General features: G+C 37.0%; 1 protein-coding gene across 2 annotated transcripts; it reads right to left on the bottom strand.

The window, feature by feature from the left end:
- Positions 1-728: 728 nt before the first annotated feature.
- On the bottom strand, positions 729-21,225 carry LOC109012887. 2 transcript variants are annotated; one of them, XM_018994764.2, is made up of 17 exons: positions 21,027-21,225; positions 20,832-20,895; positions 19,831-19,939; positions 19,630-19,692; positions 12,078-12,181; positions 11,473-11,539; positions 11,287-11,358; positions 10,508-10,669; positions 9,373-9,446; positions 9,192-9,289; positions 7,476-7,583; positions 5,738-5,835; positions 4,462-4,599; positions 4,009-4,056; positions 3,331-3,457; positions 1,439-1,539; positions 729-1,050 (listed from the first exon to the last, which is right to left on the bottom strand). In XM_018994764.2, exons 1-17 carry the CDS (start codon positions 21,097-21,099, stop codon positions 964-966), a joined length of 1,593 nt encoding a protein of 530 aa, XP_018850309.1. In that variant the 5' UTR covers positions 21,100-21,225; the 3' UTR covers positions 729-963. The 2 variants fall into 2 exon arrangements, with proteins under 2 accessions (XP_018850309.1, XP_018850329.1); XM_018994784.2 differs by having other exon boundaries at positions 3,343-3,457; positions 21,027-21,224.
- Between the last annotated feature and the right edge of the window lie 208 nt (positions 21,226-21,433).

The raw sequence follows: 21,433 nt of genomic DNA, 5'->3' as shown, positions 1-21,433 counted from the left end.
TTTGGACCTGGGGGCATACTCCCAAGGCCTTTACCACTTGAGCCAATCCCTAGGAGTTAAATATTTCAAATTTGTTTCGTTAGCATAATCCTACTGCAAATTAGAATTGATTTTCAGATTATTTATTTAAAAGATCCTATTGGTTAGGATCTATAGAGATTCATATATGTATATTTTCTAAATCACTTTCCAGTGTATATTTTGATGAGAAAATTTCTTCAAAAATTTTCATATTATTTCTCACAAAGAGTGATACTTAAATTTGAGATCTAATGTTTTATTTATCTTGTTGAATGCGTGCATGCTCCGTGCCGGAATTGAGATGATCGAGTTCAACCACTAGAGTTCCAAGAGGAAAGTTAATAGTTTGGAGATCACCAAAAGTTCTAACTACTACTGCGATAGAAGACAAATGAGTCATTTGTCTAATCAAGTAAGAGAATCAAGTTACAAAATTTTTATAATTTTGTAACTGTGATTTACTTGTAATTGATTTTCAAATAATAAGATTGATTTTTCTGAATTTGACTACCCTGTAGGCTTTTACCTTTAGGAGTTCTTCAAAAGATTTTCCTTCTTAATCAAAATTGGTGTTACGCACTTTATTTATTTTATATATTTGATTATTTATCAAATTAATTACATGCTTGACTACTAACCAATTTGTTGAGTGAATTGATAGATATTTCCATTTCGTTACAGGAGTATTTGGGTAATTTCATTTGCAATTCGTCTCAAGCAGATAGATCTATGAAGCTATACAGCTTCCCTTTATTTGGTCAAGTATGAAACTATAGCCCCATGGATGACAACCAAGAGCCACAAAAGTCTCGGGTCTCAGGTATATTTACAAGGTCCTATAATAATTGTCCAAGCCAATTAACTGTTTGATCAGTTTCACATTAGCTGCTCAGGGAAAGAAAGGGGAAAGAAAGGATCAGTTCCATAGTATCTGATACAAATCTAAAATCTATCAGCAGTCCTAACCAGAGGTTGAGCTTCACGATGCTTTCTATTGAGATATGGTCCACTTCTAACCGCTTCCTGCAACTGAAAAAATAAAGGGGAAAATCTACATGTCAACAAGGAAGCAAAGCCCAATTTCCTTAAAGATGTTGTTGCCCTCCGCCACTTGCTTTTTAATGTTTGCTTGTTGCTTCTTTATTATTATTATTATTATTTTCGTTTCAAGCATTTTTTTTTAACAATTTAAACCATACAATCGAGATGTAAATGCAGCATGGACAAAGCATATGATTATAGTTACATCTAGACTGATCTTGTACACAAACTGTGTATTTGTGTGCGCCAACCGCTAAACGTAAGATTTTGGTGTAACTATGTTACTACTAATCCCAGAGGGTTAGGGAATCCAACCAAAACATGCACGATTTATGAATTTAATATTGGCCCACAATTTAAAAAGAATAACTCTTACCTTGGCCACAATTCCAGCAAGAGCAGGATCGTTGATAAGTTTACTAGAGGACATTAAGGCCTTGTGGATTGACTGGCAGCATTTATATCTAGCTTCCATATCTGAGAAAGTGCCATTAGTTAGATTTATAAAAACTGGAAAAAACGTAGCTGGAACAAAGATTCTAAAATGAATGATGATTTTTTTCCGCACAAGTTGAAAAGAAACCAGAAATAGTATAATTACACTTGATGATATTGGAAAATATAGATGAACTTCAAATAATGAAAGGGGAAAATACACTATACACCCTTCAATTATTAAATGTCTACACTTCCGCATCCCAAACTACTGAAGGCCAAACACCGTCAAATAGCACCCTCCTCCAATGTTAGCTGTTACAATGTGGAAAATAGGCAAACTAACATAATCTTGACGATTAAGGCCCCGTTTGGTTTCATAGATGGTCTCAACTCATCTCATCTCAACATCCAAACAATATTCAAATACAAAAACTTTTCAATTTCAAATTTTCAACATTTTCATTTAATCATTACAACTTTCCCAAACTTCCAAACAAAACACAAAAAACAATTCAACTTTTTCAAATCCCAAAATAAAAATTATATTCTAACAATACTTTAATTTTATAATATTTTTATTTAACTTTTTCTCATTTCCCAAAACCCCATAAAACATCTTAACTCAAACTATTTCACTATTATTCACAAACTATCTCACATATTTCTCATCTCATCTCATCTCAGTAACCAAACGAGGCCTAAATCTCAATGAATGATGCACAATGTTTGGTAGTAGGAGGGTGCAATGAGTCGGTTTTAGTCGTTTGGTTCGCGAAGTGTATTTTTCCCTAATTTATAAGTAGGAGAACTGATTTATGTATTTATGCAGGCAAGATTCGAATAAATACTTGTTCTCATTCTCTGGATGGATCTGAGTAATGGAACAACTATAGATTATAAGTGTTAGTTACATTTCACAATTCCACACTTGAGAAAACTATTACAGAACAGATTTTAGTTATGCCTTTTCTTTTCTTCTTTTCTTTCTTTTTTAATCTCACGTGAGAGTTAGAAAACAAAATCGCATGCAGGAAAAGATATAAAACAATATAAATCCAGAAGAACACAACCACTTGAGGTAGTCCAAACAGAATAGCCTTTAAAAACCAACAAAACAATTTAAACAAAACCTTAAATCCACTACTAATCCTAAGACAACTCTTCCAGAAATAGGAATAACTAACATGAAACTCGGATTGTTGGTCTCATTTTTTGCAGACAATTAGACTGTCGGTGGTAACATCCAGAATCATAATTTCATGGAAAAACTTATCTTGTTGGTCACAAGATCTTGATATGAAAACTCCTAGGGGTTGGCTCAAGTGGTAAAGACCTTGGTCCTGGTGGGATGCTGCTCCTTCCAAGGTCTAAGATTTGAATCCTCTTGGGTGCAAACAATCTCTAGGGGCCATCGGATTGAGGGATTTTCCCTTTGAATTACCCGAGGTGCACTTGCAGGAAACTCCTTACCGAGGGCTTATACAACCCCGAGATTAGTCGGGAGATTGTTCTCAGACACCCGGTGCCAATAAAAAAAAAAAAATCTTGAAATGAGTTTTCTTACAAAAAAGTGTTCGCATGGTCTCACCCAAAAGTCATACATCTTCTTGACTTAAATCAGTCATTCTCATCTCTTTTTAAAAAACTAGTTCAGTGCTTATCAATACCTTAGTAATTACAATCTATATTATCTAGATCAACAACTATTTTAAATGTAAAATGCATTCTATGTAATTTATGTTTCTCAATGTAATTAAGAGATATGTGATCAATGTAATCCTTATAAACATGGAAATGTGATCATTTAACAAAGATAATAAACATAGAGACCAGAAACCAAACCCATTTGTGTGGCTCCAGTATTTGCGTCAATCACTATATTTATTATCTCTTGCTTTGAGCAAACTTCCATCAGGAACCATGGCCGAGCCACCATTCCAGTTATAACTCTATAACCCTGAAAATATTAATATATAAAAGCTTATATCATATTTCTTTTTAAGGGTCACAAGAAACTGCAAACAACAAATACAGGAGTTCAAATGTAAGGGTCAGTCTATTGGAACAAAGTTCAACATCAATTCTCTTCTGGGTTACTTTCTGTCTTTTTGGCAGCAAATGGTGCATCAATAATAATTCATGGAATTGTTCTGTATTCAGTTCGCCTAATGTCATTACATTCCATCCTCATCCACAATACAAAAGAGAGCATGAGGAAAGTAAGCACCATAGATATAACAACACGAGGAGACTGACTGCTATAATTAAATAGGTTTATTAAATAGGTATAAACCCTCATTCATTCAAATAGACCGAATGACACATAAATCACAATGATTTAAGAAAGGAAAGGTCTGATAAGTTGCTTTGCCCTAATACTTGAATGTCACCAGAACAAATTAGGTGAAAAGAAAACCTCATTATACATCAGCTCTGTAAAAGTTCAAATCTATGGCTACCAAAAGAAAAAAGGAAACAATACAAAGCTCATGACTACGAAATTCTCACCGCCAAACGAATTTCTGAATCCTGTTGAAGAACTGATAACAAAAGGCCCTGGAAATTGCACCACCAACTTGGTAAGACTTCTGGACGTTTTAAAGAGCAGACAAGTGAAAAATGAAAAGGAACTCCAATGAAGGTGGTCCCCCAACAAAAAAACATTAGAATCTGTACTCAAACATAAAAGGAGAATATTTTGTTAAATTCTTGCAAAAGATTTTGAAAAATCCAAACTGCAGGCACACCATTAACACCCTTGCCATAATGAGTTTGATTGCCAAATGCTTTAACTTGGTATACTTGTTTAAAGAGTTTTTTTTTTCTTTCTTCTCTTTCTATAATATCTCAAGGCACAAAACCAACCAGTGCTCTTTCAAATAAAAAAAACCAAAAAACCATAGCATTGATATGAGCAGACCAAAAAAATTAAAAGATAAAAAAAAAAAAGCAATTACTTACAGATGGTGTCAACTTTGAACTTTTGGATGCTGTTTCATAGATTAAACGTCGCAAACTTTCTTCTGCATCTCCATTCAGTATAACTGCATTATCTGGTCTTGATTCTCCTACTATGTTTCCAAGAGCATGCAGTGCAGACTGTGTTTGCCAATTAATAATATTTCAGACATATAAAAGATGCCCAGGATACGGCAAGTACAGGATTCTTTCCCAAAAATTCTAAATATAGGATTTCTTACAACACAAATTGAGAGCATTTGAAGTCACAATGCAGGGGATAGATGTTATATCCCATTTTATGCTCCATGACAAAACTTCAACTAGATAATTCGATAGCTACGTATTAACTCCAGTGTAAAAACTTTATTTTTCTTCACCTTTTTTATTCAATATATCCTTCTTTTCTGATGAGCACAAATATATACATGTGGTTATTCCCAGAAGTGGATTGCCTAACCATTTAACACACATGTCGAACATTTTTTGAGAATTTGGGTTTCCTTAAGCCTCATCAGATTTGGTTATTATCGCGTCTAGGGGACTTGTAAAGTTGGCATATGTTTCTGAGTTGAAACATACAGAAAAAAATTGACATTCTACATCCATCGTGTCTTTTTTCAGCTCTTTATTACTTGTCAGGAGGATGTAAACCTCAAGATGAGACCATATAACTCACAATTTTACATTGGTGTGCAAAAAAGAAGTTTCAAAGAGAGAGCAACCTCATGGATTTTAAGGAGAGACAATGTTCATGGGGAAGGGGCAAAAACATCTTTTATGTACCAAGTAAAACATGGCAGCTATGACTAACATACTGACAAAGTGGTCAATGTTAAATATTATTCAGTGTCGAGTGGTGAAGGTCCACCAAAATTCCAAATACCAAAAGATTAGATGAGCTAGATACACATCATATCTGCCCAAGCTCCTCACAACCTAAATTTAGATTCAACAATTGAAAATCATATAGCCTTTATGTCTTGCCATTATCTTGCAACCAAAACAAACTTTTTTTGAGTTCACCCATCTCCCTTCTATGTTTTATCGGCCTTGTTCTTGTCTCACCAAGATACAGGAGCCAATCATTTTTCAGTAACTCCTCTCAACTCCTACTTCTACAGATTTACATGAATCTTTGTAATTGCCCATAGCCCGCTTATCTTAGGATTTTCAATTGCCAGAACCCAAAAATCAATGCAACATAAGTAACATAAAAAATGGAGGAAAAAACTAACCAACAAACACAAAGATAACATGAAAGGATTTACATGCTCACCAGCTGTTTTCCATGTCCTTGCCGATCAAAAGCAGCATCAATAACATGTCTTGCAGCAGGTGGTGAACTTGAGAGTATTAATGCAGCTCCTTGGATCACTAAAAGGGTTACAAAGAAGTAGCTATTAGTTAGAATATTAAAAAAAGTGGAAGAATGAAGTGTTAGGAAAAAATACACGCAAACTGGAACCAACAGAAGTTGCTAAAAATTCTCACATATCATAAGCAAGAAGGATGATATGTCCTTCATTCCCAACATTGAAAATAAAACTTCAGGTATTTAACCAACACATCACCTGACAAGCAGGCCTAAAAATGCTAGTCACAAAAATATGACACCACCTTAATAACCATCTGTCCAAAAGTTTAGATTTTCAGGAAATAGATCAACAATGTACATCATACAGCATACATAATATACAAACCTCCTTTCTTTCAACTAGAAAAGGCCAGAACTGCAGCCTTTATTAGCAAATAGGAGCCATCTATAAATTATTCACCGCACATGTTTTTACTATGCTTGATTTGGAGGAACCCAACCAGTCTGAGAAAGGATTAAAGATTTCAGCATTCAAATGGATGGGAAAGATGCAGTCTCAGCCACACCATCTTCTACCAAGACGGTGGTGTCAACTGGATAGGATTAATAAATTTAGGACAATGATACACCACCAACTATATTACAACTTAACTACTACTATATATTAAAATACTAATATTTTCTACTTTAATTCAAAATTTCAGTACTTGCAACAGTTCAAAGTAAATAAAATAATAATTTTTTTATAGTTAGTTGTAAACAAATTGTAGTATAGTTGTTCTTATATCATTTTCCAATAGTTCCATGATCTATATGCATGGACGCAAGTATTGCACCCTAACAACATTCTGACACTACAATTCTCCTTCAATCTATGTTAATTATAAGCATAGATTGAAAGAAATGGTCAATATTTTGAAAATAGGGAACGCTCTCCGGATAGTTTTAGGGCCATTTTCTATCACACTTTGTTGCTTTGGGCTTCTTCTATTGTATTGAATAGAGTGAGTTTTAATGACTTTTATGCTACTCTCCGTAGCATGTAGTTTGTAACTAGGCTTTTTCTTGTACTTCCTGTGTACATGGGCATTGCCTCTTTACATGGATTAATAAAACTTCTTACTTACCAAAAAAAAAAGTTAACATTGAACAGTGAAAATCATGTTATTTGTTAGATTTGTCCGAGAGAAACAAATATGGTCTTCTTTTATAGGTATATACAATTCATGTAGCGATATGAGATTGAACTCATGACTTTATGCTCCACCCGTTATTTTTTTCTACAGGTGATGCTCCACCTGTTATTTAGCTCCACTCTTATAATTGGGCCACGATTACAGGTTGGACATCTTCTTGTGCAAGCGATAATGATGGTATCTTAAGTAATGAGAAATTTGGTCCAAAGACCATTGGCAGGAAAAACCGATATGGTCAATAATATATGATGAATTCAATAAATAAAAAAAGACAGAAAAGAACATGACATAAAATCTGCTACATGGAGTTTGTGGCATATGAGAAATGGATACGGTAACTAATATACACTGAATTATACCATCGAGATATAAATCATTGTACGCTTCTGCAACACATTTTTTACTAAAAAGGGGGATGTTCAGTGAAAAGAAAAGGATTAAATAAGATCATACATGAATGACACAGAAACCTTAGCCTACAGCAGTTTTAGTGGCATACTTACATGAACCTATGTGACCCAATGCTTCAAGTGCAGATTCAGTTTCATCTGTATCTTGACTTTCTGATGGCTCAAGTATTTTATCAATGGTTGATATCACAGTTTTAACACCTGAATTCAGAAGAAGACTCAGCACAATAGCAAACCACTTCGGAATCAGTTTCTAGACAGTGAAGTATTTCAATGTAAAAAATAACAGACCAATCTTCAAGTCAATAAGCCCACGCCAGGTCAACAAAGAGAAGTATTTGCATGCAGTGAAATTCCCTAAATAGGAATGCTTGCTAGGTCAATCCATACTTTAAAAACTTTTTTTTGATGGGTAATAAGTTAATTCATTGATAGAAAGATAGGCATAGCCCAAGTACACTAGGAGTATACAGAGGCATACACCTATTTAGGAACTAGAAACAGTTACAAGGAAATCATGGAAGCTGAGACCATTGAAATCTAAAGCAATGGCCCACAAAAACAAAGTCTTCCAGAAAAAACTACAAAACTCTTCCAAGGAACGTTCATGATCCTCAAAAAGTCGCTCATTTCGTTCACTCCAAATACACCAAAAACTTTAAAAACTATTATAGTAATGTTAATAAATCCACACCATCATACCACTCTTGTATTGTTGTCACATTAAAAATATGAAAGTTGCTGGTATCGGTATATGCTATCTCAAAACTAAGTATAGCAATCATCAGACCCAAGGAGGGGAAAAATGAGCAAAACATAAACATTATACCAGTGTCCAGACCAAAGGAAAAACAATACGCTGCACCAATCTGGAGGTTCTAATATCTCATGTCTCTAGGAGCCTTATGTGATTTGACTGTTCTAATATTTAAATTCACCAGAATCGCAACTGGAAGTAAGTTACAGATCAAAGTTTCAAAATCCTTCACAATTTATGTTTAGCAGTCAAATGAACATGATGTGCATGATGCCTTATCCACATATAAGCCCAGAAGGCACAAAAAGGTCCATATAACGCTGAATCATAGAAGTTGAACCAAGAAACAGTTTCACAGGTCCCAGAGCCCATGCGCCTGGATTAAATAAATCAAACTGCCTGAATAATGTCATCATAAGCAACCAACACGCATATCAACCAGATAGCAAAATCTACAGCATGTAAAATCATCAATGTTGTTCGAGTTAAAAGCAATAGCCAACGTGGTCTAACACCGTCACCGTGATTGGCATTGCACTTGGAATGTGGGTGAAGCATTCATACATGTGGAACATAAGCATAGATTGGTTGAGCATCAAAGGCAAAAGAAAATGGTAGGCTGTGTAAGGCCAGTACTCAAGTAGGTTTGATACTCTTCTCCTATATGGCAAGTTATTATGTTCCATTCAAGGGGCAGACTTATATTGAATTAGAAACTACAATGGCAAGTTATGGCACCACACTAAAACATAGTAGGGAGACTTAGAGGCAGGCCCAGAATGCTTAAAGAAGTGCTACTAGTTACTGAAGATAGAATGCCCATCAACTCTTTTTTCACTGTTTTACTGTTTTAGAAGCTCCAGCACACAGAGAATGCATATATCATAGGAAACAGTGACAATCCAAAGCAACCAAGCTGCATTATATTTAATATTCAGGAGACAAGAAAGAAATAATAGTTTTTCCACACCTCTTCACACGTACAGAAAGGTTGGATCTTTCAGGGAAAAAACACACACAGAGACATGTTTCAATATGCCAAGAAGTCTTACTGGATTCATCAACGAACATATAGATATTCTCCTTGGAGAGAAGCCTTCCACTTATCATCATTGCTCTGGATCTTAAAATTGATTCCGTTGATGCATTGCTACCATGAATTTTTTTTTCAAGTGTAAGCATGTAATGGTATAAAAATTATTGCAATAAATGACCAATCTCTTAATCGTGTACCTGATGATAGAACTAAGAGAGTGAAGAAGGGCAGTCTTTGACAGGAACTCTGTTCCATGCTGGATGTCTGCCAACTTCATCCATTGGGCACATATAAAAAGAACACGCCAAAATGCGTAAGGTAACAAATCAAGGACCAGAGATAACCATTAATTCAAGATTTGAAAGAAAATCAGTTAGAGATTAATATTTACAAGGAATCACCACCTTAGTGTTTAATTATGTAATTTTTTTTTTGTAAGTAACATCTTATGTAACACATAATGAACATAACATAAAATTCAGTTGTAATGGCACTTGAAACCAAAAATAATCGATTATTAAAATTCCAGAATGAGACTCTTCAAGAAGAACAACTCCAATAGAAACGTAATGAAATTTTGACCAAGGGAAATACAAATTTTTTGAGTTATCAAATATTGCTTTTTTTTTTTATAAGTAGGCAGCAGAAATTGCTTGCACGTGTTGTACGACACAATTGGCCACATGCATGCACGTTAAATTATTACTATTTTCAACCTGATTTCCTAAATAATGCATGTAGGACAATAGAGCCAAATTTGATAATCTTTCTCATCTTAATATATTCATATCCATCACAGCCTGGGATGAGAAATTGCATAGAATCATAGTCATTGCAATTCAGCATCAATATTTCTAAAATTAAGACATGATATTTCCATTCAATAGTCTACAAGAAAATATCCCTGAAAAATTCAAATATTGCAATGAAAGTTGGCATATTGCAATGAAATTCAAATATTGCGTTGAGTTATCAAATATTGCAATGAAATGAAAGTTGGCAGCAGAAATTGCTTGCACGTGTTGTATGACACAATTGGCCACAAGCATGCACGTTAAATTATTACTATTTTCAACCTGATTTCCTAAATAATGCATATAGGACAATAGAGCCAAATTTGATAATCTCTCATCTTAATATATTTTGAGTTCAAATCCATCACAGCCTTGGATGAGAAATTGCATAGAATCATAGTCATTGCAATTCAGCATCAATATTTCTAAAATTAAGACATGATATTTCCATTCAATAGTCTACAAGAAAATATCCCCGAAAAATTCAACAAGTGCAGAAAGAGAGAGAGATTATATGAAATGATAACCAACGGCCAACCTCGTACAACAGCTCCAAAACACTCAATGTTACGAGGGCGTCATTTGTATCGTTGATTTCCACCTCAAATAAACTAAGTAGATTTGAATTGTAAATAACCGAAGCCACAGAATCGGAGACAGAGAATAACTTCACAATTAAAGCCAAAACTCGAACCCGTCCCTGGAAAGTAGTTATAGAGTGAGAGTGAAAAATAAAAGGCATTAAGCAAATAATCATGATTCAGAGACAGTACCCACGACCATGGACAGCATAATTGACATTTACATATTCAGGAAATGGCACCTGATGTAAACTAAACTTAAGTAGCTGATGTGAGAAGTGCGCAGTTAAATACCAGAACTTAACACACTTTCGTGGCATTTCTTGCCACATGTAATCCAATATTATATATGATAGCAGACTCAAATCAAAATGTTCCCACTAAACCATCATCTCTCATTGGTTCACAAATCATAGCCTCAAATTTTTTTTTGATAAGTAAAATATATTTTAATAAAGGAGAAAATCGTAGCCTCAAATTAAGAGAATGTAAATCTGCTCATACTGCAGTCAATAACAAAACAGTCCGAGGAAGATATTATCAAAACCTTGGGCGGCAAGGGGAGCTCACAATATTTCTAAACTTATATCCAGAAATAAAGGGAATTTATCAAAAGATTCGCTTGACATTAGGAAACTTTATGCTGCCTAAAACCCTATAACTATATCTTTTTTTATATATAAGTAAACGGTAAACCCTATACCTATATCTAAATCACAAATTATAACGAGCATACCAGTGATGAAGATTGGCCTCCTAAATTTCCAAGATGCGTAGCTTCATTGTTATTAGATGGGAAGATGATATCCTACATGGAATTTGGATAACAAATGGAAATCAAGAGTATGGAAGATTACAATAGTAATGCAGCATGTGAAGAAATTTGACCTCGTAAAGCAACCAATAATAGCTTTGTTCCTACCATGCCTCCAGGCAAGCCAGCTAATTTCTTAATTGCATCCATTGATGCTGTTGCGACTTGTTCGTTACTACATAACACAAGAAATTCATGTCAACTTTATCTATATCCAACAACAAATTCTAAAAGAAAAACAAAAATTCAACTTAAGCATGTTTTAGTTACATACAGACAGCCAATAATAAGACATAGAAAGTGAAGGAGACTTTTGAACAGCTAGTTTACTTTACACGCCATAAAAGTAGCTCTGAGATAAGGCCCTATTTACAGAGGAATTATATGTAGACAGCCAAGAATTTTAGTATTCTTTCATTTCTGTATTCTAGGGGTTTTTGTTGCTTTGTTTCAACTAGTCTTTTCTTTCCCTTAGGAACTATCTCCCTTGATTTTGTCCTTGTGCATTAGCAATTCTATCCTTGTGATATCTAGGCTACACAAAACACAAATTAAAAAAAAATGAAAGAGTGATGGATCAGGAACAAGTGAAAATGTAATAACATGATAAAAATTACCTCAGCAAGGACCAGCACCGAAGATAACAAAGACAGATAGGATAAAATATTCAACATTTAGTGTGCACCTCAATCGCAAAAAGCAGTATTTCTTACCCATAAAGAAGGCAATCCAGCAAAAGAGGATATAAATTGTTGTCAATTATTATTCGTGCAGGAGAAGGAATAATTTCATCAGAATGCTCGAAAAAGCAACTAACCTGCAGATTGATTACAATTTAAAATTAAATGACAGTAGAAGTAAAGAGATGAAGAAATTCGTGGAAGCTAAAGCTAGAGAAACATAGGTGGGTCTCATCCAATGGTAAAGTGAAATAGGAAATAAGAAGGCTGCCCCATATTGGATCCCCAAGCACCAACATTCCTTATATTGTCTTCAAAACTTCGGTCATTTATTACTCTCCATATCCACCACAACAAACCGATTGGGGTTATTTTCTATGGGGTCTGACTATGATGAACAACAAAGTGCCCTTTACAGCATGCTAACAGATCTACCAGTATATAGGCACACCCAAACTAGCCCAAATTTTTTTTTTTAATAAGTAAACGATAATGTTATTAATAAAGATAGGAAAAGTCCAAGTACATAAGATGGTATACAAGAGATAAGACATATCTAGGTCACAATATTGGAAACTAGAAAGTCATGAAAATTTAGGCCATTAAAATCTAAAACTATGGCCCATAGAAATAAAGTACGAAAAAAATGAGTGCGAAGTTCCTCTAGTGTCCGCTCCTTGTTTTCAAAAGTCCGATCATTCCACTCTTGCCATAAGCACCACATAATACAAGTTGGAATCATCTTCCATACGGCTTTGATTTGTGGGACTCCTCTCGGAAGCGTCCAACTAGCCAGTAGATCAACCACCGTTGCAGGCATTACAAAATATAACTCTACTTGGCTAAACACTTCGAACCACAATGTAACAAGAGGTGTTCTACTATCTCACCGGATCTCTGACACATACAACATCAATCGAGGATAACTACCTGTCGCTTCCGCAAATTATCAATAGTCAGAATCTTCCCCAACGCTGTTGTCCAAGTAAAGAAAATCGTTTTAGGAGGTGCCTTATTCCTCCAGATTTTCCTCTATGGAAAACGAATATTTGCTAGATGTAAAAGGGACTTGTAGAAAGATCAGACCGAAAAAATGACCTTACCCGCAAGAGTCCACCACAACCTATCAGCTTGCTAACTGTTCAGCTTCACAGAATATAATAGGCTGAAAAAAGCCTCATAGCTGTCTACTTCCCAATCTTGCGCTACTAAAAGTGACATTCCACTGCACTTAGTCCCCTGATCGAAGCATAAAGTCCGCTACTGAAGCATCTTGATTACAAGCCACACAGAAAATAGTTGGAAAGGAATCCTTAAGGGCCTCATTCTCGCACCATATGTCCCTCCAAAACTTTATTCAGGACCCCTCCCCCCCAAAACACTACTCTAGCATGGCTATAAAATTCCCCCCATCCACGTCGAATGTACTTCCAAACCCCCACACCATTAGCCCCATTTACCTCTTCAGTACACCATCCGCCCCACAAGCTCCCATATTTGCGATCAACCACTTGCTTCCATAAGGCGTCTGATTCTATGTTATACTTTCATAACCATATCCCAAGTAAAGCCCGATTAAAACTTCTCAAATTTTTTATACTCAAACCTCCTGACGAGATTGGTCTACACACCTTGTCCCATCTCTCCAAAAAATTAGAGAAAAGCTTGCCATAAAGTGCTAGCTACCCATGGTGAAGTAAAAGATGATCGACCAATTCCTTATTCGTCTTGCGCATCCAACAACATGTCATCACCACAGCATGTATATTCCTTAATTTATTCAAAGGATCATCCTTAGTGTCCTTAGTGCAGCCATCCAAACAAAGAAAGTCACTCTCAAAGGTGCCTTACTTCTCCAAAACGGTCTTCAATGGGAAAATAATATCGTCGTGGGGGACTAACATCTCATAAAATGGTTTAACCTCAAACATCCCTCACTTAAATATGGCTCAATGCATCTTGTCTTTAACACCATATATCAATCTAAGAAAATACAATCGAGCATAAAATGTGGTAAAGGTGTCCACCTCCCAATCTTGTGTTGCTTGAATAAAATCCACTTCCCATAGAAATTTGTAGATTGTCCTGCCACCAATGCCTCTTTAACCCTCGTAATGTTGAATGGTTCTAAAACAACTCCTTTAAGGGAATAATCTCCGCACCATACACCAAACCAAAACTTTATCTCAATCCATCTCCCACCTTATATCTGAGGCACCGAGTTAACTCTCCCCAACCCTTTGGAGCTCCATCCACCCCATGTACTACTATATTTCATTTTTTTTTATAAGTAATAGCTTTATTAATAACAATGTAATAGGCATAGCCCGAGTACACAGGGAGTATACACAAGAAACACCTAATACATTCTAGAACTTAGAAAAACGAAGACAAGAACGCGTTTACATCCCCTCCCTTCAGTACAATAGCAGAGAACCAGCTAATTAGAGTACTTATAAAAAACTTCCAAAATGCATCTCTATTGCGTTCCCGATCATTAAAACACCGCTCATTTCTCTCCCACCAAATACACCACATAATACACAAAGGCAGCATTTTCCAGGCAGCTGCCACTTGGGGACAAGTATGCATTTGAAAGTTAGTCCAGCATGTTAGGAAATCCATCACTGCTTCTGGCATAACCCAGCACAGCCCAACCTTTCCAAACACACCATCCCATAGCACTTTAGCCATTTCACAATGAAGTAGAAGGTGGTTTGCTGATTCCGCTTCTTTCTTGCACATAAAGCACCAATCCACAACAATCATTCCACGCTTCCTCAAGTTGTCAATAGTCTGAATATTCCCTATTGCTGCTGTCCATACAAAAAAAGCCACCTTTGACGGAACATGAGCCTTCCAAATCCTCTTCCAAGGAAAGCCAATATGGTGCTGATTAAGTATCACTTTATAATAAGACCGAACTGAAAACTTCTTGGAGGCTGTTTGATTCCAACAAAGTTGGTCCCTGCTCTGTCTTTTTAACACCACTGAATACAACTGTCTAAAAAAATCAGTAACCTCTTCTACTTCCCAATCCTGGACAGATCTGGAGAAGCCTACATCCCAAAGCACCACTTCATTGGAATATACCATCACGTCGGAAACTGAAGCTTGCTTATTAGTTGCCAACCTGAAAACAGCCGGAAATGCTCGAAATAATTCAATATCCCCACACCAAACATCAGACCAAAATCTGATTTTTGAGCCATCACCAACCGAGAAGTTAACTTGTTTTAGGAAGCGACCCCAACCTTTTCTAATAAACTTCCATAAACTCACTCCATACGAATCCCTACTCTCCATGGTACACCATCCTCCCCAATCACTACCATACTTGCGATCAATCACCCCCCTCCACAATGCTTCCTCTTCCCCATGATATCTCCATAGCCACTTCCCCAACAACGCCTTATTGAAGCTACAAAGACTATGAATACCCAGACCTCCATCAGCAATCGGACGGCAGATTTTTTTCCAGCTTACTAAGGGAGTTTTGATCTCCTCTCCCAAGCCTCCCCAAAGGAAATCTCTATATAATTTTTCAATACGATTGGCCACACCAACAGGTAAAGGGAATAAAGAAAGGAAGTAAGTTGGCATATTAGAGAGAGTACTCTTAATAAGAGTAATCCTACCCCCTTTAGATAAGTAAATCCTTTTCCAAGCTGCCAACTTCCTCTCTATCTTCTCGATCACTCCATCCCAAATATGTTTGGCCTTAAAAGATGCCCCTAACGGTAATCCCAAGTATTTTATGGGCAGCAAAGTAACTTTACACCCCAGAAATTCAGCCAAGTGATGAATATTATGAACCTCTCCCACCGGTACCAATTCCGATTTACTTAAAGTTCACTTTTAATCTCGAGATGGCTTGAAAACATAGCAGGACAGCCCTCAAAATTTGAATTTGTTCCCCAACAGCCTCACAAAAAATGAGAGTATCATCAGCGAAGAGCAAGTGTGATATAGTAGAGGGGCCACTAGGATTGGTTCCCACTGAAAATCCCGAAATAAATCCTTCTCCTACCACTGCCTCCACCATTCGACTCAAAGCTTCCATAACAATGTCAAACAAGAAGGGAGATAAGGGATCCCCCTGCCTCAAACCTCTAGAACTCGGAAAATACCCACAAGGCTGTCCATTAACAAGAATAGAAAAGCGAACTGTTGAAATACAGTGACTTATCCAGCCACACCACTTATCACCAAAACCGCATCTTCTAAGCATATACAAAAGAAAATTCCAATTTACATGATCATATGCTTTTTCCATGTCCAACTTACAAAGGACCCCCGGAGCTCCTCCTTCCCGTATGCGGCTATCTACACATTCATTTGCAATCAACACCGAATCTATAATTTGTCGTCCTTTAACAAAAGCGTTTTGAGAATTGGAAATGATCTTCCCCATCACTTTGCTCATTCTATTTGCTAACACCTTTGAAATAATCTTATAGACACTACTTACCAAGCTAATCGGGCGAAACTCCTTCAACTCCGAAGCACCCACTTTTTTTGGAATTAATGCAATAAAAGTGGCATTCAAACTCTTCTCAAACTTCTGAAACTCATAGAATTCATGAAAAACTTTCATCACATCCTCCCGCACAAAGTCCCAACATTCCTGAAAAAATGCCATAGTAAAGCCATCCGGCCCGGGAGCTTTGTCTCTCCGCATTCCACACACCACCTGATGCACCTCAATCTCTTCGAACGGCCTTTCCAGCCAGCTTTTTGAAGAAGCATCCACCACTGCAAAGTTCAATCCATCTATCTTAGGTCTCCAATCTTCCGTCTCACTAAAGAGGGAACTAAAATACTGCACAGCATGCTCTTGGATCTCAGCCGGTGATGTAAGGAGATTATTTTCAGCTTTTAGCATCTCGATAGCGTTGTTACGTCTATGAGAATTAGCCATTTTGTGGAAGAAACTAGTACACTTATCCCCCTCTTTGAGCCAAAGAATTCTCGACTTTTGCCTCCATGATATTTCTTCCCTCAAAAGAACCCTCTCAAGTTCTATTTTTACTTCATTCAACCTAGTCAAACTCTCCTCACTATCCCCATCAGCTTCCAAGGATTGGAGCTCATCCCAAAGGGTTTTTTTCTGCTGCTCAACATTCCCAAAAACCTCCTTGTTCCAAGTCTTCAAATCAGCTTTTAAAGCTTTAAGTTTACAAGCCAAAACAAAGCTAGGAGTCCCCACAAACTGGTACAACAGCCACCAATTTTTTACCATATCGACGAAGCCCTCCACTTCTAGCCACATATTCTCGAATTTAAAGTGCCGTTTGCCCTCATGAATACCCCCACACTCAAGAATAATAGGGAAGTGATCAGATCCTATCCTAGGGAACCGCTTTTGGCACAACTTCGGATAATGAGCTTCCCACGACGATGAAACTAAAAATCTGTCTAGTCTTGAGCTGCCTCTAGAGTTGGACCACGTATGTTCACCCCCCACCAACGGCAAATCCAGCAATTCCAAGTCGAAAATCAATTGAGAGAAAGCCTCCATTGCTGCAGTTATTGAAGAAAGACCCGCCCTTTCACTTGGGAAACGCACAATGTTGAAATCCCCACAAATACACCAAGGAAGATCCCACATAGAGTATAACCCTGAGACTTCATCCCACATCATGATCCTATCCCGATCCCTAATAGGACCATAAACACTTGCTAATGCCCACGACCACCCATCTTCCACGTTCCTTAAAACACATGCCACCAAGTAATTACCAATACACTCTTCTACCATCTTGACAACTCTACTATCCCACATGACTAAGACTCCACCAGAAGCACCTGAATAGGCTAGATAGGACCAGCCTACAAAAGAACCTCTCCACAAGCTACTAATAACATTTCTGTCCACATTCACTAATTTTGTTTCTTGAAGACAAACAACATCAATCTTCCAGCTATGAATAATAGACCTGATGCGAAGGCGTTTGTTGACGTTATTGAGCCCCCTTACATTCCACGACATAATTTTAGGCTTCATTAACAGATATGGCATCCCTCCCCTTAAATCGATTCCTCCCTGAGGTACCCTCCTTATTGTCGTAATTAATGGAACAATGTAATCTTCTCAACTCCCGCTTCTTTTTCATAGAAGACTGCTCTGCCGTGGACCGACCAGCTTCAATAGCAACTAAAAGTGCCCTCAGTTGATCTTCTTACCCCTCATAAAAAAGACCCACACAGCTTTGAATTTTCTCCACTTGTTTAAAGACCCAATCTGAGGTTTCCTCCGACACAATCTGAAGAGGAGTCATTTGTAATGGAGATGAACTGTTCATCTCTTCCTCATAAACAGCTACTTCGAGTTCTGGCACCAAAACCATCCTAGCTTGCTCTTCCAGCTCTTCTAAACAATTACCCCTCAGCTCTTTCAGACCTTCCAGCTCATTTTGTCGCTCAGAAGCCTCGCACTGTCCCTCACCATCCTCCACAATTTCCCCTGCCTCCCTATCTAGGACAAGGTGGACCATCTGAAGCTCCTCCGAAATTTCCAATGTGCCTATCGGCATAGTCTGTGCCAATAGTGGGGGAGTTTGAGCTGATATCGGCTCCGAAACAAAGTCTCGGTCTTGAGCCGAGACTGTCTTGCCTTTGCTCCCGAGAGAGACGACTTTACTCCTCACGTTTGACTTCGGGATCTCCTTCTCTACTACCTTCGACTGAGTCTGTGTAGGATCCGAGTCATTTGATTCAGCTCTTACGGCAGAACTATCTAGTTTTGCCCCTCCGTGCTTAACAGCTTCTGCTACAGGCGGTATAACTTCCATCGAAGCTACGAGAGCCTGCGTCGACACCGTCTGAGGCTTCGCCGACGTCAGAGGCCCTGACCCACCCACCTCTGGGTCCGCCTCGAGCAGCGGCTTCTTCCTCCACACCAGAGCTTTCGGTTGGTTGGGCATGGATCCGGAATTAGGTTTGGGCTGAGCCTTGTCTGCATCTTCAGACTCCAGTCCACTGCCCAGGCCCAAATTCGAGCCCATAACATCTTTACCCAAAACGCACCGTATCAGCTCATAAATCCAATAACACAAAAAACAAGCATCGACAAGAACTAGCAAAGTGGGTACAAAGATGAAATGGGCAAGAAAAAAAAAATATGGAAAGGGTGAGCACATCTACCCATCTTTGTTGACAAGAGGTACCCCTTGGCTCATATAAGGAAGACCCACGATATGGAGGGTGGGTGTCGGGGTGATGGGGGGGTCATGCTTCCATCGCCAACCAATGGTCTCTTAGCCATCTGGGCCAGAGTCCATGAGGAAACTCAACTTTCAAGCAACATCATTGCCGTGATTTAAAAGACTAAAAGTGCAAGCTGATACAATAACAGCCACAAAGGAGGGATAAAGAGATTGCTCTACATAGAAGAAACTGTAAGGTAGATATGTGATTTAAAACAGTCATGCATTGAGTCATTAAAATGTGCATCTGACAAAACAAGAAAATAATTCGCTCCCACAAACATAAATGGCAAATTTACAACATTGCAAGCATTAACTTTTTTCACACATCATCAAATAAATCCAGTCAAATATGCATATGAAATGGGCGTACATACCGTCTTACATGCTAAAGACCTCACTAGTTGGGAATCAGCCTTTAGACCAACCTGTACAAAAGGCTGAAGAAGGAGAAAAAAAAGTAGTTAAATGCTAATCAAACATAAACCAATCACCCTATAATATTATTATTAAAGAAGAAGCAAGTTTCATTACGAGTAACAGGAATGCAATCAGTCTACTAAAAGAAACAAACGAACCATATAATGCGGGATGAGAGAGGCGCCATATTTTGTTTTGAATATCCTTTCCAGACAAGCAACCAAAGCATTCTCCAAACCAGGCACATCTCCTTTGGTTTGCAATGCACTGCAGATGAAAACACACGAGATCGTAACCAAAATTATTTTAAAAAAAAAAACCTTTCTGACAAAGAGAAGAGAACTACACTTAACAGCTCTTTTGAAACAATGAAAAACCTAATAGGCGCAACTAAGAGCATTGGCATTGGATTAGCCAAATGCCTTTTCATTTTCAAATTTAGCAAACATATCCATATTTGCTACACATTGAATTAGCTAAATTGTTTTCATCCAAACTATAAGCTACAGTAAATTCATTCTTCTTTTCAAATATGAAAAAAACTATAGCAAGTCTAAAAGTATTTTTTAAGATTATTATATTATAGATATGATATTTTTATTCATATGAGATTTTACTATCTATATATATATGAGATTATTATATTATAGATTGTTAGATTGTGAAAATAAAAATGAATATAATTTTTTAGAGGTTATTAAAGATTATGAAAATAAAATATAAATTAATAAAAAAATATAAATAATAAAAAATAATAATATTTTATTATTATAGAGAGTGTGATGACTAATCCAATGTAGACTTCAAGTTTTGAATGATTAGCTAAAGGTGAAAAAGTTACATATTAGTCAAAATTTGAAGAATAGGATAGTCAATCCAATGCTAATGCTCTAAGGTGCTATCATACATCATTGGAGTCGGATTATAGGTAACTATGTTTTGCAAAAACGAACAAAACCGATGGAGCAAGGGAACGTGACTTCGTGACTATGAACAAGAGGCATTCTCAATTAAACAATTACTAAACAAAAATTCATCTGTACATTGCATATAGTTGAAAGCTATATCCTAAGAGGAGGTGTTCGAATACAATAAACAGTACATTCTTTTTCAGAAGCACATGTACATATAAATGAAAACATTTGAAGGAGGCTGTTACTTTATTAATACTGGAAGAGGGAAGCGGTCCAGGAAGTCCTTCGCTGAAGCTTCGGTTTGAGGGCCTGAAATTAGCAGAAATTTAATGGATTGTTTAATTGGAAGAAGAATAGAACAGAATAAATAAAATAATAATAATATAAAAACAAAACAAAAGAAAGAGGAAAAAAACCGATGTATAAAGAAGACTACGTACCGGGGTACAGTGCAAAATCTGAAGCTGCTTCGAGTAGCTGAGTTGGATCGTCAAGCGAGAACTCTTCCGCCATAGCTGCTTGAAAATGGGAACTTGGAGTGAGAGGAAGAGAGGAAAGGAGAGCCGGAAAGGAAACGGGAACTTGGACAGGAAGAGAGAGAATGAAGAAAGCGTGGGTCGTGGCAGTGCATTTGGTAAACGTGTCGATGGTGCCCAATGACACCAAAACATTTTGGGTGGGGCGAATCGGATTCGGATCCAAATCCATTCGTACTTCTCTCTTAAGCTTTTTAAGATTGCATTTGGATGTTAACAGAGTAGAGTTTGACTAAACTCAATTTTTTATAAATAGTAATAAGTTGAGTAGTAGAAAAAATTATATAAGATTTATCTAAACTAAATTTAAA

Source organism: Juglans regia, chromosome 2, assembly GCF_001411555.2.
Source record: "Juglans regia cultivar Chandler chromosome 2, Walnut 2.0, whole genome shotgun sequence".
Taxonomy (NCBI): domain Eukaryota; kingdom Viridiplantae; phylum Streptophyta; class Magnoliopsida; order Fagales; family Juglandaceae; genus Juglans; species Juglans regia.
The sequence above is the reverse complement of the archived record's forward strand: the minus strand, read 5'-3'. Positions and strand labels throughout refer to the sequence as shown.